Source organism: Camelus dromedarius, chromosome 9 (genome assembly GCF_036321535.1).
Source record: "Camelus dromedarius isolate mCamDro1 chromosome 9, mCamDro1.pat, whole genome shotgun sequence".
NCBI lineage: Eukaryota > Metazoa > Chordata > Mammalia > Artiodactyla > Camelidae > Camelus > Camelus dromedarius.
In genome coordinates this window covers 47,878,736-47,905,146 of record NC_087444.1, presented here as the reverse complement: position 1 = coordinate 47,905,146, position 26,411 = coordinate 47,878,736, and the positions used below count along the sequence as shown (strand labels likewise).

The following is a 26,411-nucleotide window of genomic DNA, read 5'->3' as shown; positions in this document are numbered from 1 at the left end:
TGGGGGAATCCATAAGCTTAGCTCTAAAGACAGTTTCACAACAGCAGAAGAGACACTGAGATTTGATACTTTTCTAATTCGTGAGATTCATTCTGCTCTAGTATTTTTGGAGCAACTTTAACTGGTGACACTTTTATGGGGAGGAGGACAGGGACAAAAAAGTAGGACAAGGTGACAGTGCTTCTTGACAGTGGGCTCATAAAGCTGATATTAGATACTCAGGGGCAACGCAAAAATAAGGACAGCAAATACTGCCCCGTTAGAATGTTCTTTCTCAGTTCCTCATTACCCAGGAGACTTAATGTTACATTAACAAACTAAAAGTTGCCACAATGCTGATGGGTCCTGGCGAGGAACTGCTAACAAGATGTGAACACACTTAATAAAATGGCCAACTCTTGCTGATAGAGAGCCAACTAATTACCTGCCACATATCCAGGCTGTGTTCTCCCTGCTGCAATTGATAGCAGGCTGTCAGTGTGAGAGGGGACGAAAAGGCAGTTTGGGGTTGAGGAATAAGAAGAAAGGTTTGATGTATTACAGTGGACACTGTTACTCTATATCAAATGATCTTGGTTTGCCAAGAGTCACACTGTCAGGCAAGTCCAAACTAGTATTTCTAGGGAAATCTAGAGTGACATAGAATCCCATCCACATACCAAATATTGGAGAGAGGGTGGTGAAAGCTATTTTAAGGTTTGACTTTCCAGAAACAGAGAAAAGAGAAAGTATACTAGTGCACTAGAATGCAATTCAAGAAACAGAAATCTTTTTGCAGATTTTCCTTACTCTGAAGCCCTAAAATATGCATACGTGCATTCCTTGGATAAGAGATTCCTTTTTACAAAAATATATATGAATATCCATTTTGGAAACCTCTGCTTGTTGCATTCTTACCAAAGGCAAGTTCATGTGCCCTCTGTAACAGAAAGCCAAGCAAATTGATTTTTATCTAAGTAGGTTTTAATTTTGATGTGGTATTTACATACGTATAACAGGAGGTATTGGCCATTACACATCTCCTTTTTTTATTGCTACCATTTCATCTAAATTTTATTGTCTAAAATTTAATAGCTGCAAGAGATGAAGTCATAAGGTTGCACCTGCCAGCACGCACTGCTTTGAGAACGGTTGGTGGTCTCCCAAGTATAACACAGTTCAGAAACTTCGGGTTCTCAATGGTGCAAGAGCATGTCTGGAGTCCTACTCCCACTGGCCACCTAGTTTTACCTTGAATGTCTGAACCACAGCTACTCCACTTTGATTTTTAAATGCATTCCCCTCCTCAAGGCCAAAGCAGATGTACAATGCACTCCAAAAGGCCATAAAACAGGCCACTTTGGTCAGAAACATTTAAGTTAGACTATGTCTAAGCCAGAATGACTCCCCCTTACCTCGATATGTGCAGATTTTTCCATCATTTCCCCTTTTGATTCTAAATCTTTTAATAGAAAGCATTGATGACCGAAATATTCCTCCCTCAGTGCTGGGGTGATGGCTCCTGCCCCAGGTTTTGATCATGTCCCTCAGTGCTAGGTCTCTTATATTTGCCTAGTTATTCATGTCGGGGGACAACTAATCAGATATCATGAACAGGTTCAGAGACATGTTAATAGGGAAACACATTATTGGCCGTACATTATCACTTATACCCAGTTGTTAGACAAGCATCACACACGGGCTTTTAGCAACAGACATAGAGCAATCATGTCTACACATCATAAGTGTTATCATGACAGCTCCATTAGAGAATTCTCTTTCTATCCTAAATATTAGGGGCAACAGTGTGGTTGGAAGTAAAACAGTGACCTGAAATATTGATAGGGGGACAAACATCTGATAAACAATTCAATGAGAAAATGTCGATTAAGTGCCGGTAATACTTCAGACAAAACCAAAAAATTATAACCACATTTACCAACTTACTTAATCTCACATAATCCTTTTTACTAATAATTGTACGATAGTTCTCATTAGCCTTTTAAAATGCCTTATCCAGTTTAGCAGTATGATTTAAAAGAAACCTGTACTTGTCAAAAAGTCCTTTTTATGAATCTTATGGACGATGAAACAGTTTTGCAAAGCGTCATTTTAACTATCTATAAATGACAAAAAACTTAAAAAGGCAAAGTTAAAGATCTGGTTACAATGTTTTCGACAAAGAAACTTAAATCTTGTTGCTGTGGCAAACAACATTTTAACATTCTAAATTTCTAAATTTACATAAGGTCCAGAATGTCTATGTTAGCAACATTTATCTGTACCACACAGTCTGAGGAGGCTTATTATTCTTTTGACAATGTCTATGTAACTTAGCATAGCAACCAACCCTAGTGAGTTTAATATTTCTCTCTGAGATGTCTCAGGGGTCCGCTGAAGCACCCCGGAGTTAACTGACGTCAAAAGAACTTTGATTAGAATTTGATAGGAAGGTTGTCAACAACATCAAAAAGTTTTACACCGTCTGTTATCATAAGCAAGTAAACTTGTTCTTTTAACAGAGAGGAACCGAATCTAGTCCTGCACCAGTCAACTTTTAGTAACAAGATCCACTTACCGACTTAAGTGTAATCCAATCTCAGCCAGACCATGTGCAAAACTCCTTTTTCAGGGCTCCCTTTCCACAAACTTTTCCTTTAACAAAATGCAATTCCATTCCTCATACTTTTTATTCAAAACATACAGCCTACTTTCCTAGTGTATATTGAAATGTTTTCTTTATTATTTTTAGTAGCTTTAATGACATATTTAAATTAGAATCCTCAACTCTTAAAAACCTTAATTTCTAGGGAAAACCAGGAAGTTAACTATGAACTGTCTTTTACATTAGTATTCTGTAGACTGGAAAACATAAATACCAATAATAATTTCTCAAAACATGTGTTTTGTGTAGAAAATACCTCAGTGTGACACTAAACATATTTAGTTTAGTTAAAAACTAAATTTTAATTTTTCTGTAAAGGGAAGCCAATGTTCAGTAAATAATGTTCCAGTGTCTTATTTCATTTGGGAATGACCTAGCTATTCAACAAACGTCCATTATTTAACTTCAGTTAGCATAACTCTAAAATTTCAAGTCCAATCAAATACCTGGGGAGATCATTTTTAGGTAGATATTTCTGAAACAGAATTACTTTCAAAGAATTCACCCCAAAGCCCTCATGTTCTTTTTATTTAATTTACTTATAAGAATTTTGTCATACCAAGTTAATTGAATTTGTTTTTCTTTCTGACAAAATCTGCAACAGAAACAGAAACCTACTGACCATCAGAAACCCTAGGTACAATAAAAGACATGTCTGTGTCAATTGTTTCAACATGCTTAAGCTAGATTTAATATCAGGTATTAATTTAATATTGGATATTCCCTAGATCAGGAGCCTGAAATTTGTTGTCTAGCTTTTTTTATACTTAGAAGTATTTAATTTGTAACTGCTTACTCTTAAGTCAATTAAGTAGAGTTTTTTACACGTTAATTTTTATGTAAGACAGACAGAACCAGAGATCTCAGTTTTTCTGCCTGAGTTTAAAAAAAAAATTTTTTTTTTTTTCCTTGAAAGCCCAGGTAGATCATTTATATCTCAAAGGCACAGGAAGAGAAATAAAAATTCTTCCTTTAACAGTTTATATAGGACCCAAGCATCTTGGCTGTTTTCAGGGATCTTTTTTTTTCCAGTTCCCAAATATCCACTTCAGTTTGAAGAAATAACAGTAATAGACAATAATATATATAACGCTCACTCACATTCAGATGCCTCCCTTTCAGCAAAACTAGGAAGACAGAGCAGGATTTGGACTTAGGTACCAAGACATTTATACACACATACACACTCAGGATAAAAGTCAGATTGCAAAGGCTCACTTTGATATAACAACAGAGCCATTACGGCCATTGTTCTCCAGATCTCAGGGAGTGCTGAGGTCACACAGTGTTCCAAGACAATATCATTTCTTTTCATTTATAGGTGCAGAGCTGAAGATCTCCCAGTTTTGCAAATTATGCTCTAGGAGGACTAGAGATAAGATGAAACAGAGCTCTAATCATCCACACTTAATTATTCACAGCTGATGTTATCAAATGTCAAGCAAACAACAATTCAGAATGGTTTCTCAGGGTCACAGCTCCCTGGCCCCCAAAGGGAGATTCCTAACCAATGCCCCGTCAATCCAAAAGGGGAGAACCCCAACCAACATCCCGTCAGAGATGAAGCTGAATGAAAGACCAAAGCTGGGAAGGGAAAATCCTGACCGTCACTCCACCCCAGGTGAGGCCAGCGCAATAGGGAAGGACACCCTGGTGTCATCACATACAAGCCCCGTTACCCAAAGACATCTCAACTGGCCCATGCAAGTTCTGACACACATGTACAAACAACAAACATGGTCCCACAGATCAGACAAGGTGTGGCCCCCAAATTCCACTTCCACTCCCAGACAGAAGCCTCCAAATAGATTGTCCCAGATCCCAAAATAGAAAGGACCCAGAGTGGCTCGCGATGAGCCCGGAGCAGCTCCCTTCCCAGTGGGAATGAACCCAGATGGAGTGGAGAGAATTCCCAGCCTGTGTAAGGTGGAGAGACTCACCCGCACGTGACTCCAAATGTGGACTGTAGCTCCGGAAGTTTCTAGGCTCCAAACAGCCTCATGCCGTGGGGCGGCCGGCGTCTGTCAGGGAGAGTCCCTCTGGGTTCCCTGGAACGAAGTGAGCTCCAGCAGATGCTGGGACCTGGGAAAGGGGCTGCCCCGAGCTGGGGTTGCCCTGCCGCGGGCACCGACCCCTGCGCTGGCTCACCAAAATTTTTACCTAAGGCCACTTCGTGTGCCCGCTGCATCATGAGGCCAAACAAACTGAAACATCGAAGTTTGGAACAGAGAAAGATTTACTGCAGGGCTGAGCAAGGAGGACTGGGCGGCTCATGCCCAAGAAAACCCCAAACTCCCTGGAGGCTGTCAGCAGAACATTTTCAAAGGCCAGGTAAGGGAGGGGGTGATCAGCTGTGCACAATTCTCTGATTGGTTGATGTTGAGGTAACAGGATGGTCAACACTATCAATCCCTAGGCGCCAGGTGGTCTGGGGGCCACGTGACCTCGATCATCAATTAGTTCATTTCTTCCCTTTGGTGGTGGTTTTTAGCATCTGAAAAACTCAGGAAATCTACATGAGATACTTTTATCTGGGTGCTTCAGAGAGGAGCTGCAGCAGAGGACATGAGGGAGGCGTCTGTCCCTGAAAGGCCGCACAGGGTCCTGCTCGGTTACAGCATTGCTATTAATTTAAGGATCACTCAGTTACAAATCTTCTAGTGTTTAAGACTGAAGTTTAGCTAGAGATTTCTGGTTAAGTAAAAAACTAGTAAAATGACCACTAGAGTTTGGTCCTTTGGCAAAAACATTTATGAGCATTTAGTAGACTCACTTCACTTAAGTAGGCAGAAGCCACATACCAGGGCCTGGAAATTGAGAAACTTTGAATGAAAACAGATCAAGTCACTGACTATGTGTTCAAGGACAAAGCATTTGGCCTGCTGGCCTTCTTGACCCTGCTGTCAAACAGGGGATCATGGTGCTTTTTTTAGCCACATGTTTATCTCATACATCAGTGTTCCACCCAAAGATGAACATTCATTCTCACACAAAGGGGATATTGACCAAGACAGCCTGGGGGCAACGGCTACTTTCTGAAAATAAAATGATAGGAAGCAAAATAAGGCATCAGGCACATAATAAGAGGTCACACAGGTCTGCAAAACAATAGCTATAGTTTGTTCATTTGCTTTAAGGGTCAGAGTCCCTCATTTATTATGTTTTCCTCCTTTCCAGGGCAAATGAATGTAGGGCATACTATAGTAGGGAATCTCCCTCCACCAGCTCATGGGCTTATTCCATTAGCTCATCTGTGTCCGTAGTCATCAGTCACTTCTTCCCTCTTCTGATTTCAGCCTGTAATACCCTTTGGCAGGTCCCTCAAGACTTGGTATATTTCCATATTAAGCCTTTCATTGTAAGTAATAAAAACTAACTCTGATCAATTTAAAGACAAAAGAGAATGCATTAAGCTCATTTATGGAAGGATGAGTTGAACATTCGCAAGAATTTGGGAAGGAAGAACCAGGTCCACTATGGAGATCTCACAGAGGATGTTCCTAGACCTTCTCCAAAAAGGGTTTTCCAAATCAACCTGAAGATAGAAATCACCTAAGAGCGCTTATTAAAATTCTGATTCCTGGTTCCAGTCTGGATCTACTAAATCAAAATTTTTCAGGAAGTAGCTTGGAATCTGCATACTTAACAGAAAAGACTAAGACACACTGAGAAGTGGTAACATTAATTCCTCTCCACTGGCCCTCGGTTTCTGTTCCAGTTGGCAAATTCCAGGAAAGGATAATCTGATTGGCTCATTCGGGGATGAGTGCCTCAGCTATGGCCAGAGGGGCTCTGTCAGAGGACCCTGTCCAATATATCAGGAGGCATTTCCAAAGAAGAAGAAAATTACAAACAGCAGAGAAACCACCACTAAATCACTCTATCATCAGTAAAATAAGCCAAAGCTGTGTAGAATTCATTAGCAGGTCTTTACAATTCATTTAGAGTTCTGAAATATTGTATCAACAATTTTTTTTTTTTAAATATGAAACATAGCTGTGCTGGAAAATTGGAGGAAATGGCCCATTTGCAAATCCAGTCTGGATTAGAAACAAGTGGACTGAAGTCAAAACACAGAACTTTACAGTGACAAATGCAACATCTGGGACATCATTTATGTTATGGAGGGCCAACACCCAGCCCCACACCCTGAAATATTCCCAAATAGAAATCCATCCGTCGTGTAAGCAATATGGAAAGCATCAAGTCAGTAGGCAAGCTCGGGACAGCCCCAGCACCCACTCTTAGCTGGGTATCACCCTCTACATCTTCTGCTCTTCCCCCAGGAGGCCCCACAGTGACTGATTTTGCCAATAATGGCAGCTTTACAGTCTTCTTTGTCCACAGGGTCTTAGTCACAGTGAACATTCAATAGATGAGTTTGCTTGCAGGCACACTGTCAAATGCCAGAAAAGCATCTGACAGTGTTGGATGTTTAGAGAGCTATTGTTAGGAAGATTAAGTGCTGTCCCATGTTCAATCATTTATTCAACAGCCACACAGGGAACCTAACAGAAGGAAACAAGTGAGGTCTGGGTGTTTGGGTGGATGTTACAGGAAAGAATGTCTCTCCTTATTTTATATGTAAAACTAAGGACAGGAAATCTGAACAATAGGCAGGTCTTATGACCTCACTTTGAGGGACAGACTACTGGGGTTGACTCTAGGCAATGTCCTCACTTAAAAGTGGGCTGAGAGCAAGAGAGAGCACATTCCCAAAGCCACAAAACTAATTTTGGCTCACACCAAAAGCAAGTGTACCCTTGTCCTAGACTCCTACTAGCTGCTTGTATCAGCCAACTCTCTGAGAAGAATTTCCTTTGCAGGAAGTATTTTACGTGCACTATTCATGCCACCCAGCACGCACTCTCTCCTCCTGGCAACAGTGCTCTGGCTTTCCATAGGAGAACCACTCCTCCCTGTTCTCAGTCCATGTACTTCTAGGGGAACTGAATCCATCGTCTCCAGGGATAAGCAGGTGACTTCACCAATGGTTAGGCTCTGATTGGTGAGCCTAACCAATCAGAGCAGGACATTACGGCAGTCCACAGTGACTGGTTTATGCTTGGGCCCAAGACCCAATAAGAACCAACTTAACACAATGAGATCTTTCCTGGGATGGTGAGAGAGTACATTCTCTTTTCTGTTGACAGTGCCAGCCGTAAGGGTATTATGAGCTGGTACTTCCAAGAGTCAGTGAGTGGAACCTGACAATGCAGATCACACAGTGGACGGCTGAGCAAAGACACAGAGAAAATGAGCCCTGATGACTTGTTTTTGCTCTTGGCACCAGCCATGCCTGAAACCAGTTGTGTCCCTGGACTTTTCAGTTACAAAAACAAATAAATTCCCTTATTTTCCCTTAGCCAGTTTGATTTGGGTTTTTATCTTCTCCAATTGAGAATCCTAATTAAAACAGGGATGAACAGAATAATGCATTTTGTTAATTCTATTTCTTTAAAAACTGTCTGTTGAGCACTTGCTGTGGGCTTCTATGGAAGTAGGAGGCATTGTCCTACCACCCAAAGTTGCTTCATCACTAAAGGAAAAGACACTTTTCATACGTGCACAAGTGCACAAGGTACAGAATCACTTCCACTTAGAACAATAAAAAAGATTGGGTTTCGTTTATCAAATGATATACAAAAGGGTTGAGGTGTTGATACAAAGAGAATGATCAACACGGAGGGCAAAGGTAGGTTTTCTTGGAGGTGAGGGAATCTGGGTTTCTTCCCCCTTACCCCGGCCCTGGCGGGGAGGGCTTAAGTTTGAGACTGCACTAAAGATCAACTCTTCAATCCTCTTTGGTGCCACTGGGAAATCTAGGGAATTCAGCTTCCCCTTCTCATGTGCTCTTTGATAAGTTGGTTTTGAGGGACTATGCTGATGCTCCAGAGGCTAATTCAGATCAGCTGAAGTCATCTTGTCATCCCTCTGTTAGGAAAGGCATTATTCCTAAATGTCTTATTATTGATTTCACGTGAAAATTATCTAGGAATCAGTCTACCAACATCTTTGAGCATCTTTTGTGGACCCAGCACTTTCCCTGGTGGTGAGGGAATACGAATGTTCACGTGTAAGACATGGCCCCTGTATTCCATGTGATTTCAAATCAGTAGTGACCTACACCACAAATTAAATAATCTTTAGGTGCTTAGTTGGTATTAACTAAAGCACAATGGTTGGGTCAAGAAGAGGGAGGTCAAAATGTAAGCTCCCTAAAGGCAGAGTTTGCATCTTAGGCAATTTGTTCCCACTAAGTATAGTACATGGTCTAACAGAAGGCACACTTGGTAGATAATTGTGGATTAAACAAGGTTTCCTGGAGGTTTGCTAAAAGTAGTATTTGGAAGATACAGGCCAGGATGATGGGGAATGCTCTGCTTCTGCTTAGAAGATTCCATCACAGGGGGATATATGCCGGAGTGTCATTGAAAGGCTGGTTGATTGGCTTGGCTGGATTTTCAAAGCCTGCTGTACATTCTCAAGTGAGTGAGAGATAGTTTAAGAGATGCTATATTCCTGCATGTTGGACTCCAAGAGCATTTCTTTTTTCTAACCTTTAGCCTTGCCATCCTCATTAAAAATCAGAAGTTAGGGCCAATATTGGACATAATTGCTTCAGGTAAAGGAAGTCAGAAGTCTTAAAGGGCAAGTGACTTTCTCCCACTGTGGGCATTTCCCTGGCTCTTCTGACTCTCTTTGACAGTAAATCATCCTAGCATATTTTGAAATGCCCCTCATTGCCCAGGAATGGTTGGATGAAGTGAAAATACGTGTGTTCAGCCTACCTTTCTATGTGTTTAACATTCTATCCCAGCCCTCACCAAACTGTTTGGTAATTACTTTTGTCTATAATTGCTTGGATCTCCTTGCTTCTGCCCTTGCTGCCCTGTCGTTTATTCTGAACCCAGCAGCCAGAATGATCTGTTGCAAACGTAAATCAGATTGTGTCATTCTACTGCTCAAAATTCTCACTCAGAGTAAAAGTCCGAGTCCTAATAATGGCCCAGAAGATCCTCAGGTGCATAGTCAATTAACAAACCCCGGGGAGGCTTAAAACAAATAAAACAATGTATCTGCTGCACCCCAAAACAATCACCCCAATTGCTGGAGCCATTACTTATTTGTGTATGTTCCCCAGGTGGTTTCTTTTCTATGTTATTATTATGGTGAATTGTGAACATACACAAAATTAGACAAAATAATACCCTGATATGCTGACATCCATGTACCCATAACCCAGCCCGCACATCTTGCAACTCATGGCCAGTGCTGCTTCTTCCATATCCCCATCCATCTCCCCCAATCTTGCATTATTATGGAGCAAATCCCAGACATCACCTCATTCTATCCATAACTATTTCAGTATGTAGCTTGGAAAGTTAACCTTATTCCAACATAACCACAGTATCATAATCCCATTTAAGGAAAGAAGTTCACTGCTATTGTGATCCACTGTGAGGGCTGAGAGCCATCGCCCTACACAGCCTGATTCCCTGCTTCCCACTGGACCGCCTCTGCTTTCTCCCACGCTCACTCCCCTCCACCCGCACCGGCTGCCTTGCAGCATCTCAGACACACCAACCGTCTTGAGCCTTTGCACTCGCCGTCATTAAAGTGCAAGGATGCTCTTCCCCTAGATGGTCACACAGCTCCTTCCCTTGCCATCACCACTCTCTCCGTGAGGCTTTCCTTGATGATTCTATTCACACCTGCAGTCCATCCTCTACCCACTCCTCCGTCCCCTCCCCACCCCCGTTTCCTGCTTCTTTTTTATCCACTGCACTTTAGTAGGTATCCAAATACTTAAAGAATGAATAAAACCCTCTCCCCCATCACAATATAACTCCATGAGATAAGGCACCATGTAAATATTTGCTGAACAAATGCATGAGTGAGTGACTCAACTGGGTAATATTATGCCTGCATGTGAACCAATGAGATGGTGGGATAAAGGGTTAGGAGTGAAATAAATAGATGCTCCATTTCCTAAAGCTTAGAGAAAACCCATAAAATCTGTAAACATGAAAAGGTAAGAATGATTAATAGGTAATGCATTCACAGGGAGCTATTAATGGAAACTAGGGTGCTGGAAATAAAATCCAAAGCTCTGAGGATAACGTCAGAAAGGACGATTGTTCTCTTTTATTAACAGTCCCTTGGGCTGCTTGTACCATAGAATTAAGCCAAGTTGGTTAAAAGAGGTACCGTACAGCATAGTCGTAAAGAAACAGTCAAGCTTAGCAGTACATAAATACACATGCATGCGTTGCTGTGTTATACACAGGAAGAAAAAGCGAGTGTGCGAGTTCAAGTTCAAATAGGCAAAACCCCAGCATCCTTGCTCACTAAGCATTCATATTCTCTTTTGCAGGAGAACCTTGATCTCAGAGTTCATGGCACATGCTGCTGCTCTCATGGAGTCAGGAACATTCATGGCCATCTGCCAGGTGTAGGAAACAGGAAGACGGTTGAGGATCTCTGAAAGGCTGGAGCTGCACACTCGGGCATAATGCAGCAGGGTACGAACTCCATACTTCCCTCCCTTCCTCTTCTAGGGCCAAGGAGGACAACTGGAGGTAGTCCCTTTGGAAACCATACCTAGAACAGGTTGTTTCAATCCAGGCTTGGAACATTAAGTATTGGCCACCGATATGACAAGGGAGGTAACCCTCACTCTTCCCGGCTGCTGAGTCGCAGACGTTGTGCTTGTTGTTACCTGGCAGATGAATATTCAGAGGCACCATCATTAGGGCAACAGGTGGTGGACTTGCATGAATAGTCTCCTGCCTGGCATCCACTCCTCTGCCTTAGGAATCCTGGAAACTAGAGCGGTGTCCAGGCAGGAAAGATGCTTCTCACTTCTCGATGATAACACAGTGCCCGTTGGAATCCCCTGATCAGCTGTAATAAAGACTCCAGTCATCAAAGCATAGCAATTACGTTCGAGAGTCATAGACAGAAATTCAGCAGTGGATGCCCACCCATGAGTCATAGCAAAGGGCGACAGGAGAGCTGCACTGATTTCCATGCCCATTACACGTGTGTTTGAAAACAGGTCCCTCCCCAGAGTCATTTGTTCTGAAATTTACTTCCCATGCTCTTCTGTTCCCTGCGAGAAGGGCCGCCGAGCTCCTGAGCACAGACCTGCTTTGTAAATGCGATTAAGAGGAAATGTATTTTCACTTAAAATTCTAATGAATTTTCTTTTTGGCTGCTTTGCTTAAGGGTGATAGGAACTTAGGCTCATCGTTTTTTGTCCTTTTAGAAGACACGAGTGTTTTTGTATATAATGATCAGATGTCTGTCGATTCACTAATTCCATCTAGAAACATTAAATATAAGCATTGTGCTGTTGTGCAGTGGCCACAGTTTGGCCCAAAAGAAGTTTCTTTTTCTGGCTTGGAGAAAGCTGAAGAAGTGAGTACTTTCTGCAGAATGGGCCCATTTTTTTTTTTGTCTCTCTCTCTCTGTCTCTCTTTTTTTTTTTTTTTTTTAACATTTTTTTTTTTTGTCTGGACTAACGCAGTTAAGCTCCTGGAGCCCCGTTGGTGACTAGAAAGTAAGCTTGCTGCTGGAGGTGAGTCAGGGCAAGTGCCTCTCCCAAGGATGCAAGTAAGAGAAACTGGCCTTTTATATTTGCAGTTTTGCCAGCCTGATACAAGTTTGTAAACACCATAGAATATGTTACGATGTTTACAGCATATGTCTCTTATTGTTAAGAACTATTGTGAAAGTGGGAGCAGAGACTACTTCTTAAAATATTTTTTATATAATCGTCATGGCATCCAATTATACAATAGTAATTGTGAATAATTATTCCAGACCCCAGTCTGTTTTATGACTACTTCTCACGCTGAGCTCGTGTACTCTGTATAAACACCATCTGTATCAAACATAAAACTCTTAGTTGTTCTAAGAACACAGGCTTACAAAACGTAGCTCAGTTCTGGAGCCAAGTAGTTTCATGGCTATTGCCCGGGCACCTGAAAACCACATGTATCCAGTGATCTCCTTCTTCTTGGGCTGTGTTCTGTTTCTTTGACTCAGAGCCTAGTTACCTGTGTGCTCAGGCTCCTGCGCGAATCACAGCTCACATGCCCAGACCACTGACTCGCTTCTGCAGAGGTTTTGTTTAGTGTTGAGTATGCTTAATTTGCACTGCAGAGTTCTGTTCATTTCCTTTATGTGCGGTGGTGACGTAAGGACTTGAAGCTGGCCGAGAGTGGTGCTTCCTGCATTTCCCTCAGTCAAGTGCTGTCGAGGTCTTTGGGTGCCAGACTGCTCCTCCAGAAATCCCCCAATGAAGCTTTCTCCCCCAAAGATGCTCCTCACTATGTAAAAGGTTTTAACAATTAAAGGAAAGAGCAAATTGAAGAAATATGGCTCTGGTCTCTGAATAGTTTTTAGTTCAGGAATTTAAACCTCTTATAAATCAACTAGACTTCAATAAAAAAAATTAAGGACAAAAAAAGAATTTAAACCTCTATAGATAATTACCTAACCTTCCTAAGAATCTGACCTTCACATTTTGTCCAAAATATAAGCCACATACATATTTTTGTCCCCAACAAACAGGTTAAGTTATTCTTCGGCAATAAACAAACTTCTGACACAGCCTACAAATAAACAGAAGTTCTTCACAGGAATTGAGCCCAATCCAAAAAATGATCGTTTGTTCCCACTGTAAAAAGTCATTCTGCTTTGGCTGGTTACTTGTGTCTAGCAGTTGATGGAACCCAAGTAGCACATTTCTGGGCTCTCGAGGATCTAGAAGCAAGTATCATTGTCACTTTTTTAACATACTTAAATCTTAAAAATTTTCCCTGATAATAGCCTTGATCTTCTTGCTAACCAAGATTTTAGACTTTAAGCTGTGAGAAAACGTCATGCTTCTTCTGATAAGAAATTTTGTCCGAATAGGATAAACAATGATTTTTTTTTTAAATTTTCTACGTGCAAAAGGATGGTGCATTTCCCCTATGGAATTTGGTTCTGCTTTGGAAAGAACAATAGTTGTACTCACATTCATTGGCCAAAATAGTCCAAGCATCATTAAAAAGTTCCATGCTAGGTGTGCCAGCCTTTGGACACAATTTATAAAAATGTTATTATAGAGAAAATGATGCTAACCCTTCCAGGTAACTGTCCAAACAGCCAAAGATGGATATCTTAATTTGGCATCCAAAAAAAGCACACAAGTGGTAGGACGGTATGTAGGTAATTTCCGCAGATGCTATTATTTGTCCCTGGGGAGCCCACGTACTCAATACCAATTACAGAGGAGAGGATTAAGAATGCGCAGAAAGGGTGAGGGTGGAACAGCAGGCCTGAAGGATTTGGGCTGAGATCTTGTATCAAATCTGCAAATTACCAGTCAAGGCAGGTTTAGAATATGACATCATTTCCGCTCATTGTGACGCACTGAACACTGAGGCTCCCTCTGCACGTCAGAAGGGGTGACACAGAACAAGGAGTGTTATCAAAAGAATCTTACTTGGTAACGAAATACCCTTGGAGTCAAAGCACACTGACCAGAAAGAAAAAGTCAGCCAAAAATCTGAAAAGAAACATAAGACCTGGATCTCAAAATAACCACGATTCTGTTCAAAGTCCCCAAGTATTCCGTTCTCCAGAAAGCTGGGGCTTGGTGTTCTGGATGAATATGTTAGAATGTCATTCACTTTTGTTCAAATTTAGCAAGTGACTATTTGCAAGGTATCTTTAGAGCTCTTTATAGTTAAGACAGTAATAAAATCTTGTGGAAGGGGGACTTAGGATCGGAGGTTCTCACCTCTGTATTTCCTGTAACAAGTGGTGGCCTGTGCTAGGATGCACTCCACTAGCCAGGGAGAGATGGTCTTGGAAATGGAGAGGTAACGCCTGAAGCAGTACCCGGGGTGGCTACCCCCAGTCCTTAGGGGGCCGCATCCCCTCTCCTGCATTGAATTCCCAGGCTCAATACTGAGTCACTGGATTCCCTAAATAATGCATAACAATGCACACTTATCTGGTCTTTACCCATCTCCATCATCCCTAAAGCCTGCTCTTCCCCAACCCCCTTTTAAACACACAGAACAATATTGGTACTTTTGTGGCACCTCCAGCCCCAGCATTTGAACCCCACAAGTCAAAGCCGTTTGCCCAAATACAAAATAATTACAGAGAGATCTCGGTAGAGGAAACAATCAGACTGGAAGGTACTCACACCGGGAAAAAGTGCCATGTGGCATTATGCCCCATTGAGAACACAGGCTAGGTGGCGTTCACTTTGGTTTACTGCCTGACTAGCCATGAGGAAAACAGGGATTAATTATTCTCTTTGGTGCTGTGATGGATTTCTGTCATCTATTATCTATCTATTTATATCTATCATCTGTCTATTCACACATATATTTACTTACACCTCCTTCCATACAATATATGACAGATAAATACACGTCAAAAATACATGCGACACATATACAAATATTAGAAGGTAAATGAAATAACAGGTCTAGAAGGAGACAATGTCCATGCCAGTTCTGACGGTGCCTCTTATAAGCAAAACAGATAGTGGAACAAGCCATAACCCTCTCTGTGCCTCGGTTTCCTAATTTGTTCCGTGAGGCTCACTCCTGTCCTATCGAGAGAGGGAACTGAATGAGCCAATCCACAAAAAACTGCTTTGAAAAGTACAGACCACTATACAAATGCTAGTGATAATGAGAAGTTTTACAAAAGAGCATTATTCCTCTGCTAAGAAGTGTGCATCCACATTCGCGTTTTCTGTCTGTGAAGGGTCTTCTTTGAAATTAAATTGAGACCATAACCAACATCCCTCCCAGGGCTGCCTGAGGTTTTACTCAGAAACAAAGCAAGGCCTTCTTTTTATCATTCATTACATTTGAGTTCAAGCACCGAGAGGTACTTTTTACCAGTGGTGAAAATAGCTTTCTTTCTCACAGCAGAAACACAGAAAATGATCTCCCCCTGGATGCTAATGTAAAGATAAGGCTTATTCTGCAGATGGCACCGAAAATGCCTTGGTTTGGCTTTGCCGAGGGTGTGTTCTTGTACCGGGAAGATGTGAGTGGTCTGAGAGCGAGGGCGGAGCGATCGCTTTATTTATTTACGTAAATAATTAAAACAGTGCGATACATTTTCAAGTGGGAAGCTTGTTCCATTTTTCTTTCAGCTTTTAGTGCCAACTGGATATTCCCGTCTCAAAAGTAAGCTCACATAAAACCCTTCATGCGTTCAGTCCACCCTGATCAGACCTTCCTTAGTGCTTTTTGAATTAAGCACAGGTCCCCAGCTGGGCATACAAGGACTTCGACAAACCTAACCCCAAACGTCCCTTCTAGCACTTTCTCCCGCTCACCTCCCCCAGAGCACCGTGGGTCCAATTTGCTCTATTCTCTACTGCTATTTTGCTGGTGCCTGTGCTTTCAACCCAAGTGGCTTTTTCCTGCTCCTCCTTGCCCGGAGAAGCCACCTCCTTCTTCTGCTGGGCGAGGACGGCCATCTCAGCCCAGTGAAGTCCCACAGGGCACGTCTTAGATGCCAGTAATCCCATGCAGCTTTCCCGAATACCCTAACCAGTTGCAATCTCTTCCCTTTCTAAATAAATTGCATTTTTCTCAGATTATCAAGCACACACACACACACACAAAATCTACATGTGCTCCAGGTTTCTTGGTGCTCTCCCTCACCACAAGAGAAAAATAAAAGCTCCCGAAGTGAAGAATGGCTTCTATTTTATTTTTTTTAAACTTTTATTATGGAAAATTTCAAACATATACAAACAGAAGGCCCTGTTTATTTTTGCATCTCCTTTGGGACCTATCATCATGTTTTGCATGTAGCAGAAGTAAATTTAAGTAATTAGGGCCTCAGGCAAATGGAGCTGTCTGTCTGCATATCTCACTCCATGTTTCCTGGGTGGTTAAGCTTTCCTCGGTGACACCCCGGCACACGTGACCCACACACCTGTAGGATCACAACTGATGTGGGTTAAACTCATTCACCAGCTTTCAGATTCAGGAAAAGCACATCTCAGGGTTACTTCAGACAGTCAGCAAAGCTAACTGTCTTTGAGAGGATGAGGAGAACGACTTCTACAGTTCATATTTTCTAAGAGAATTCTAATCTGGTCGTGTATCTGTGTGAGTTTCCTAGCAAGGCGCATTTCTTCTACGTGTGAAATATTTGATGGGTAACCTACAGGTATAAAGGCTCTCCACGAGTATCAGAAACATAGCTTTTCTTTGCCTTGTATTATTAACAGACACAAATATCATTTTGAAGAATCTTCCCCTTTCCAATCCTCACTTTAGACTCTTAATTCTATTTTAGAGACATTTTAAACAATTTTGTGCCTACTTAGCCCACTAATTTTTGCTATTATTCTGTGTGTGTGTGTGTGTGTGTGTGTGTGTGTGTGTGTGTATTTGAGGGAGCAATGAAACCTGTAAAGCAAACCAGAATTCTAGAGTGATAGATTACACGCCCATGCTCTGTCATATCCAATTAACTCAAATTGACTGTACACTGCATTATTCCATTAGTGCATGGAAGATCAATAAATATGGGGAAAATCCACCCCAGCTCCCCACTTTCCCATCCGATTCTAGTAGGTCTGAGGCGGATCATGCTCCTGTGATGTGTGTGCCACAGCTCAGGCAGGCAGGTGGTGCGGAGACACCATTCAGACTTGGCCTATTCAATCCCAACTCCTCTAACTCGCCATTCATGCATAGCAAAACACCATCTGGTCCTATTTTGCCTCCAGCAATCACAGCTGACCAAAAACGATAATAACAGCTGTTGCAAAACAAAAGCCAAACAAAAGGGGTGGGGAGAAGGGGGGGAAAGGAAAGGTTAGATTGAAGTCCAGTGCTGAAAAATGCTCCACGGGGTGAGAAATGGGAACGAAACCATTCAGATGTCTGCAGCCCGCTGAATGGACACAGCGGAGGACTTCTACTTAAACTTGAGATAGTAATCCATCTGTCTCGAAAGCCTTCAAACCTCCATCAGGTGGGAATAGATTGCAGAAATTATGCTGCACGAAGGCATTTAAGCTTTTGTTCTTTGAGTCGGGAACTAATGACCCCGTGTCAGCTAAAAATGAAAACTCCTTATGTTCTTTCATCGCAAGGCAGTACTGGTTAATGCAAAAACGAGAGTCTGTTTAGCCAGAGTAATAAAATACTGTGCCCACGGCAGGGGGAGAGAGAAGGTGTGCGAGATGGGGGAGGGGGCGTGGGGGAGCCTCGTTAATATCTGTGGACCATTTAGCAGGGAAAGCATTTAGGCTGTTTAGATGTCTCACTAATCAGATACCACATTTCTCATGCCTATTTTTCACCACTCTGCTTTATTTCTGACCTATAACCAAAAAAGTACACCAAGTACTTAACGTATGTCTCAGAACTAGGAACCAGTCCCACGGATAAAGGGAAATACAAGTTGATGCATAATACGCTTTAGCAGATCCTGAGAAAAATGATTTGGTAACAAGGCTGGGGAATTCTTTTCACGATTCAAGCCTTTTCGACATTTTAAAGATATAGTTCTGCCTGGTGATTAATTTTTTTAAACCGTTAGTCATCAAGCAATTCTTTTCCTTGAAATTGACCATCAGTGTGCTTAGCAGCATTTAATCAAATGTGATAAAACCCAAGATTTATAAAATCATTTAATAGATGATACAACACCTGCTTCTAACTGCAAACCAGTTGAAAACAGACTTCATTTGCAATTAAGTCTTATCACTAGTGACATTTTTTTTTTCCAAGCAATACTTCATGGGTTTTCAAAATGACAATTACAGAACTAATACACAATTACTGTCACATGTAGTTTAGCAATTAATTTGGAAGACATTTGTCTAAAGGTTTCACAACAGAGTATAAAATGGTTCTTATTGTTATGTAATGTTAGTTTCAATTCACAGAAAAATCTTTTGCCATCAGCTCTGCTTCTGATGGGTCTGACGTGGAATCAGTTCTTTGTGGAATATAGTTGCCCCTTTGTAGATGTGATTAGGCACCATTCTTGGACTGTTTGAACACTGATACCTGTCAACTAATACATCTTATGAAAAGCTTCAATTTAGACACAAATTTTTCTACAGCAAGAAATCTATAAATTTATAATTAGAAGCTCTTGCTGTTCAATATTTGTACATAACACAGAGTACGAGAGGATTATGAAATATTGAAAGCTGAATTCATTATTCATAGCCCACAACGTACAGTAAATATTCTTTGAAATACAACAACAACTTTGAGGAATCCATATTCCATTATTTTTTTTTTTAATGTCTTGCACACAGTAGCTATGGCTGCCCCTACTCACACCCTCATTTTTTTCCAGATTAGGATTCTGGTCAGGGTTGACACTTGCTGTTTTTAATTTTCATTTTATCATAAGCAGTTTAAGACTGTTGCCAGTGGTAATTTGCAATTTTTATCAAGACCTCTTCATTATAGCTTCTGACAGGACAGATGCTGTAATTAATCATGCAAGACAACTGGGGATAGTGGTCACACTGTTCTCAAAGAGGAGCCACTACAGAGCAAGAAAAGGGGGGAAGAAATGGGCACCGAAATAATTATTTTGGCTTAAGAATTAGCATTCGCCATCCGTTTTAATAGCGGTAACAACACAATGCCAGTTGGTTCTAGCCCCAAAGAGATGATTGCTTTTTCCTCTACACTTACCTTTCCCTTGCATCTTAACAAAATTATAATTATAAAAGTATTTCTGATGGCTTCTTTTCTTTTTCACAGGCCCTGATTTGGGACCATGCAATCCAAATGCTTAGCTCTGCATCTCTTATTTCCAACTAAAAATGGAAACCGATGCTGGGGTTCCAACACAAGTTGGTATGTGGACATATTTCCTCACCTTCTACATATTCAAAGAACCGAAAGTGAAATTTAACATATCATTTTATTTGAAAAGTGAACAGTTTCCTGGTTGTTGCATCAAAATACAGTCCACGGTTTTTACTGAAATGTGTTTATTCTATAGCAAGATAAAAGCATTTTTGTTTTAGTTAAGCAAAATACAAACAACTTAATTGCTGCTATCATAACTCATAAAAAAGTATAAAACAGCATAAAAACACAAGAAGCAACGTAGCAATGAATGGTTCGTGTCACCAGTGTTTACGTTAAAGCCTCGTTTATGAAAACTTTACAACACATGATATGAAAACTTACAACTTTGAAAGAAAATATTTACATTGATTATTCCGATGTGGTGTGCCTTTTAAATATTCTACCGGTATTACATCATAATAAAAACTCTTGCTTTTTTTTTTTAAATCTTAACTTTTGTAATAACTGTTTTCATTTAAGTGCATTTCCCTTTTAAAAATACAGTGTTTTTAATTTTCGAAACTTGTCACTCAAAACACAGAATATAATATTCACATTCTTGTCTTCTAATTGGCATGAGTATAATGGGCTAACAGTGGTCATAGGTACTATTCCAACATATACTGTGGTTTGATTTGGAGAAGTCATGGGTAAAAAGTGAAAAATGAGTCAATAATTGAATCTAATCACTTGCATTTTTTTTTTTTCTGGAGAGATTTAAGGAAAAAAAAAATAAGAGCTTTGGCAAAAGTCTGTGATTTACATTTTTTTTTTCATGACAAAAAAATGCCATCAACGATTGACGTCATACAAATGTTTGTATGAAACTGGTTCTTCATATTTCAGGTAGTTACGACTGTGCTTTTTATTTTTAGGGCTTCGGACGTTCCAGTCGCCTGGAAGTGTGGTTTATTCACTTCTGGAGAAATAAGGCCATTTGCTATGACTCAAAGAGGCCAGTTTATTACAGTCATCAGTATGTCCCAGGATTCATTAAACGGTTTGATTCACATATTGTAGGTACAGCCTGAATAAATAAAAAAGGCATCACATAAAAGAGCACAGCTTTTCTTGTTTAAAAACAAAGTGATTTAGAGTCCGCTAGAAGATGATTTTCAGCTACACTGTAGTTCTTATTGCCTATCTAATAGACACTTGAGAGGACCGCGTGGTCTGTTACACATTTCTGCATAACCAACACCGACTTCCGAGTTTCAGCCACATGTGGTTTACCCTCCGATGACGCCACTCTCCCCCAAGATGCGCAAACCCGCCTGCCGCGTGCATCTTCAGAAAATACTGACCTGCGATAACACTTGAGTCTGCGTCTGAGACTGTATTTGCGACTGGTGCTGTTGAGAGGCTGGCTGGGGGCTCCCAATGGCGGGGCCGGGGGACGTCATCTGGGAGGTGACCGGGGAAGGCTGCCGCGGAGAAGGCTGGGACTGATGCTGCATGTGCTGCAGCTGCTGCAGCTGGAGGTGCTGCTGCAGCTGCTGTTGCAGCTGCTGCTGGCTGAGCTGCTGCTGCAGGTGCTGCTGCATGTGGTGCTGAAAATGCTGCTGCTGCATCTGCTGCTGGAGCTGCTGATGCATCTGGTGCTGCTGGAGCTGCTGCTGCTGCATCTGTTGCATCTGGTGCTGCTGCTGCTGCTGCTGCTGCATCTGATGCTGCTGGGTCTGGACCGAAGAGCTCACCTGGGTGGAGGATGCTGAGCCAACCATGGAGCTGATCAGCGGAGCCCCAATGTTCGATGGCATGTTGGCTGCAATGGTGACCGACGTGACAATCTGGTTCATGGGGAGTCTCATGGTTAAGGGTTTGGGAGCGATTGATCTGGGGAGCGATTGCTGGAGAGTCTGAGGTGGTGCCGACACTGTTCCATGTTGAGACAGCGGGGGGCTGAGAAGGAGGGAGGGTGTCAGATTGGTGGACGCCAGGGTTTGCTGAACAGAACGAATGGTCTGGGCTTCTGCTGATTCAGCGGCAGCCTGAATTTGGGGGAGAAGATTTGAGTATTTTTAAGTCTTGTAAATTGATGACAAAAATGGCCACCATTATTTATGCTTCCCTGAACCCAAGCACTTTGTCACGTGACTTTGTAGCTCCCCCCAGAGGCAAACTCCCCACCCTTTGAATCTAGGCTGGCCCAATTGGTGCCTTTGCTCTGGTCAACATAATGTGATGGAAGTGAGTTCTCAAAGTCTGTCTGTCTGTCTGTCTCTCTCAGCACCTGCCATGACCTGATGACAGACATGTGGCCCAGTTACCCCACTCAAGAGCCAGTTCACTGCCAGCCAGCCAATTGCCATTTATGTGTATGAGTCCAGTGCCAACCCCCCATGCTGACTGCACACAGGTGAGCAAGACTGGCTGATCCTGCCAACCTTGGCCTAGCTCTGAAGACCCAGCTGGTTTACTGGCACTCTCTGAGATGAATGTTATCTTTTTGAGTTATTGGGTTTTGAGGCTGGTTGTTACACGGTGCTACTGTAGCAAAAGATAACTGATACACATATTTAAGAGTAACAGTTCTTCAGCATTTAAGTCTAAACTAACCTCACCACCAAGAATCAGTTTGAAAGACAATAGGGTATAGACTGCCTGAGTTCAAGTCTAGCTCTGATACTCAACAACTTTGTGACTTTGGGCAAGTTAATTCATCCATCTGTTCCTTGCTTTCCGTATCTATAAAATGGGGTTTTATAGCTTGTGTAGAGGCTGTGAGAATTAAATTAACTCATATTTGTTAAGCATTTAGAGCAGCACCTGGCCCACGGAAAGCATTTCATAAATGTTAGCTATTTTGATTAATTAACAATTACTACTACCAGAAAATGACTCTGACTAGAAAATTTCAAAGCCTGGTATTTGCAAGATTATTTATAACAGTGCTCATTTGAATATAAGAAAAACATAACTGAATTCTTTAGAGACACTAAATTGAAGTACTTTACAACTTTAGTTTTAGTTTACCAAAGATTTTCAGAGATTTCCAGAATGTATCAAAGGAGTCATAGGTAAGGGGAGAATGTTCAACATTTGTGTGACTGAATAATCTGTTACAAGATAAACGGCCTGGGGCACAACATGGGGAGAAACTGCCTAATACATTTTGTGCTAAAAACACATAATTACCTCCACAAAATAAATTATTTTACTAATGCAACAGTGATTGGAATGGGTCCTCTTAAAGACAATTTTTTCCTCTTATTCTTCAGAAAATTAGAGTTTTTGGAGGGAGGTTATGGGGGAACTTTGGAGGCATCAAGCTGCCATCCACTCTCTTTAATGATTTTGAATGTGTACGTCTCCATTTTTATTACTCGCATTTATAAAATCTACCATTAGAAGAAATCTGAGGAGTGACTTTACAAGAAGAGTCACACAAAGTAGAAAAAGCCATCGCTGATGGTTTCGGTTTGAGCACCTTACCAGTGAAAAGCTCCATCCATCACTGGACGGTTCTCTGTCCCTTTTTTGTACAAAAGCCCAAGGGGGCTGCATGTTACTGGAGGGTCATGTTCTAAAGTCTTGGGTAAGAAGAAACCTGCAAATACTCATGGTTACCATTAAATCACCCACTAAGTAGAATACACAGTTTTCTACACATAAATATGAACATTATTTTTATGTACTCGAATATTTAAAAATCACCAAGCCAATCTTAAGGATGAAACTACAAAGGAAGTCTATGTATAGACACCTGGCCGATGACACCACTGTGCCTTTAAGATGCCCCCGAGTGGAGAATGGAAAAGGCTGGTTCCCTGTGAAGAGGTCCCACTTGCCTGCCAGGTCTACTCCCTTGGGGCTTAATATTAAGCTTCTATTAATTTTGTTGTGAAGATTGGAAGTGATAGTAGAGTCACATCTTAAGGCAGGGAGTCCTAGGCTCCGGATGGAGAGACATAAGTTAAATGGACATGTGATGCAGCCCTGTTTACTATTCTAACGTTGAGGCTGAAATCTTCCTCCCTGTAATCTCACTCCTTGGACAACTGCTTCTATCCAGGGTACAGAGACCAAACTTAGGCTCCCCTTACATGATGGTGCTTACATCTGAGGACCCAAATCACATGCCCCCAAATCCTCACTTTCATGATTCTTTTGATTATTTGAATATGGTTTGACTCTCAGGTGTGGAGGCAACCCTCTGGAGGGGACTTCAATTAGTCATCATTCCCCCTTAAATTACGGGGACCAAAAAAAAAAAAAAAAAGAGAGAACTTCAGAGATGGTCTCATCATCAAGCTGTAGGATTAGGTGCTGATTCCTGTGAGATCACCAGATTAGCAGCCATTTCACACTGGGTTCAGGCTGAAATTATTCTAAAGTCATACCTCAAGGACTATTTTAGCTGTCTGCCACGTCTCTGACTATAAATTTAGAGTGCTCTCAACTGCACTTACCTAATGAATAAACAAAAACAAAACCCCTCAAACAAACAATATGTTAGTTTTGTTTTTTTTTTTAAATTCCATCCTATTGGTTTTTTGGAGTCAGTGAATTCCACTTGGAAACGTTTTTGAATCCGGATTTTAGTACCTGATGTAAAATGTTTAAACAATCCCTTCTAAATCAGTCACAGACCCAATGAGCCCAGTCCTGGATGCTCTTTCTAGAATGCCTTTTGAGTTACTGGCTCTTGGCTTAAATCCATGTATGGTCAATTATTCATGCTCTAATGCATGAAGATCACCCATACCTGCTTCTGGGTAAATGAATGAATAAATGGTCCACTTAAAAAGTACATGCACACTGCTACTCTATTCATGTCACTTGTCTAATTAGCCATCACATACATCTCAGTTCTTAACATCTGTGGCCCACACCTTCAGTTGTTTGCTACCAACGTGCAAATCTGCATCCAGAATGGGTGTATCTCTCAGTGTGTGTCTTCCAGAGTCTCAGAAAAAGGCTTTGCTATTGACCTGATGAATGTTTTCTTTCTCAAGAAGTGGGAAGTGTCCTAAGAGCTGTCAAAGATAGGAGGACCTCTCTGGATCTGCTTCTGAACACATGCCAATGATAGATCTTAATATAAGGAAGAAACAACTCAGGTGCAGAAGAGAAAAAAGGATAAACCTTTTAAAAATGGCTTTGCCAGCAACACTGACCATGCCTGGAGGCCCTATGTGGTACTTTAAGGCAAAAAACACTGACAATGAAACGGAATCTCTGCTTGCCAGAGGAGATACAGCAAGAGCAAGAACATGAGCTCAAATTATCCTCCCCAAAGCCTCTCTAAATTCTAGGGAGGCTAAGGACAAAGTCAATTAAATGTTAAAATAGAAGGTAATAGCTCATGCTCCTTCTGGATCAAGGTAATAATAATCCAGAAAGACATTTGCTTTGGGATACTGGTGCATTTTATAACACATCAGAGTCCATTGTATACTCCATGTATAAAACATGTATACATGTCTTTTTTTAAAAGTACTTGGAGCATAATTTTATCTTAAATAATCATGAGGTTTATTTATTTATAGGATGTGGAACAGTTTGGTCAGAAAATGCAACATCCCCTATTACAATAATGTAACCATTGAGAATTTATGATCCGATATCCAAAAATGCCAGCCATACCTCCCAGTTTCAATAGAGGACATTACCACAGATGTCAGTCCCCAAAAAGAAGAAAGAACAAGAGGCTGTTTAAGATTTGCCTAAGTGGGGGGTGGTTATAACTCAGTGGTAGAGCACATGCTTAGCATGCATGAGGTCCTGTGTTCAATCCCCAGTACCTCCACTTAGAAATAAAGTATACATATACTAAAAAAAAATTGTCTAAATAGCTTCAACATACATACATAGAGATCAGTGGATCTTTTGGAAACAATTTAGATTCTGCAGCTTAAATTAACTCTTATTTTTCATGCCATCATTCTGGTGATCTCTACTGAGAACAAATACGTTTCTGAGTTGTCCAAGATGTGTGTGGTTTTTTTTTTTTAATCAACTCTAAGAGGAGTTGCATTTCTGTTTTCAATGCTCCAAGGCTGTTTCAAGATTGTGATTCTCTCAGAGACTGGCAGCCCCGGTCTGGATTTACCTTAGAAACGAGGCTGGCCCTGTATGCGGCCAGGGCCTTCAGGTACTCTTTTTTGGCAGCTTCCGTTTTCCTTTTATATACCTATGAAAAGACCACAATTAGCACCACCTTTAGCATACAAATTCGCAGCCATAAAATAACTGCTGTGCAAATTAGGTTGCAACAGAACTCACTTATAAAGTTGGTCTCCGCGGCTTTGACTTTTAAACGGAAACATACACACACAGATATTAAAACAAAACAGCACCCCGCCACCCTCGCTGGAGCACAACTTTGATGTTAACTATGGTGAACGAGAGAAAGATTTCAGGTTGCAGCACAGATTTCTTAAGAGTAACGGCTGAGGACCTCATGCTCAGGCTGTAAATAAGGCAACAAGAATGAAATTTGCGGCAAATGGTTTAAACGATAGAAAGTTAACGAGTTTCTCCATCAGTGTCTTCTTTCTCTCACACACATGGCTAAACTGTACCAAATCAGAGGATGAAAAAACCAACAATAGAGAGAGTGTGAGAAGACAGACAAGACAGAGGCCTTTCAACCTGGGTTTTCTTTTGGAGGAAAACAAGCCAGAAATAGTAAAAGATGAAAGATTACCCATTAGTGAGACCAGTGGGCTACATAAACAAATCCCAATATATTGAACATGATGTGGGCTTCCTTTTCTTAACAGCGGTCTGATGGCTGGCTGTTATACCAAAGTGCAATTCTCTTTTCCTCCAGAATTTAAAAGTTAGATGCAGCTTTGGGATTACATTCCTGGGGTAGAAAAATCAGTCTGCTGCATATAGCATGAAGCTCACTGCAAAAAAACAGGCAAATTCTAGAGCTGCCCCAT

At 41.3% G+C, this 26,411-nt stretch overlaps 1 protein-coding gene and 1 pseudogene across 5 annotated transcripts in view; both read right to left on the bottom strand.

The window, feature by feature from the left end:
- The window catches only part of LOC105097538 (MFS-type transporter SLC18B1-like), a 489,125-nt pseudogene that overhangs the window by 32,528 nt on the left and 430,186 nt on the right, over positions 1 to 26,411 (bottom strand).
- Positions 18,312 to 26,411, bottom strand: part of TOX3 (TOX high mobility group box family member 3) — a 106,391-nt gene continuing 98,291 nt past the window's right edge. For 3 of the 5 annotated variants that reach the window (XM_010990076.3, XM_031458457.2, XM_031458456.2), the window contains exons 6-8: positions 25,574 to 25,654; positions 20,823 to 21,509; positions 18,312 to 20,545 (exon numbers count right to left, since the gene is read on the bottom strand). In XM_010990076.3, coding sequence (XP_010988378.2) covers positions 20,492 to 20,545; positions 20,823 to 21,509; positions 25,574 to 25,654 — 822 coding nt within the window. In that variant the 3' untranslated portion in view covers positions 18,312 to 20,491. Of the gene's footprint in view, positions 21,510 to 25,573; positions 25,655 to 26,411 lie in introns of all 5 variants that reach the window. The other 2 variants (XM_031458459.2, XM_010990075.3) reach the window with 1 other exon arrangement.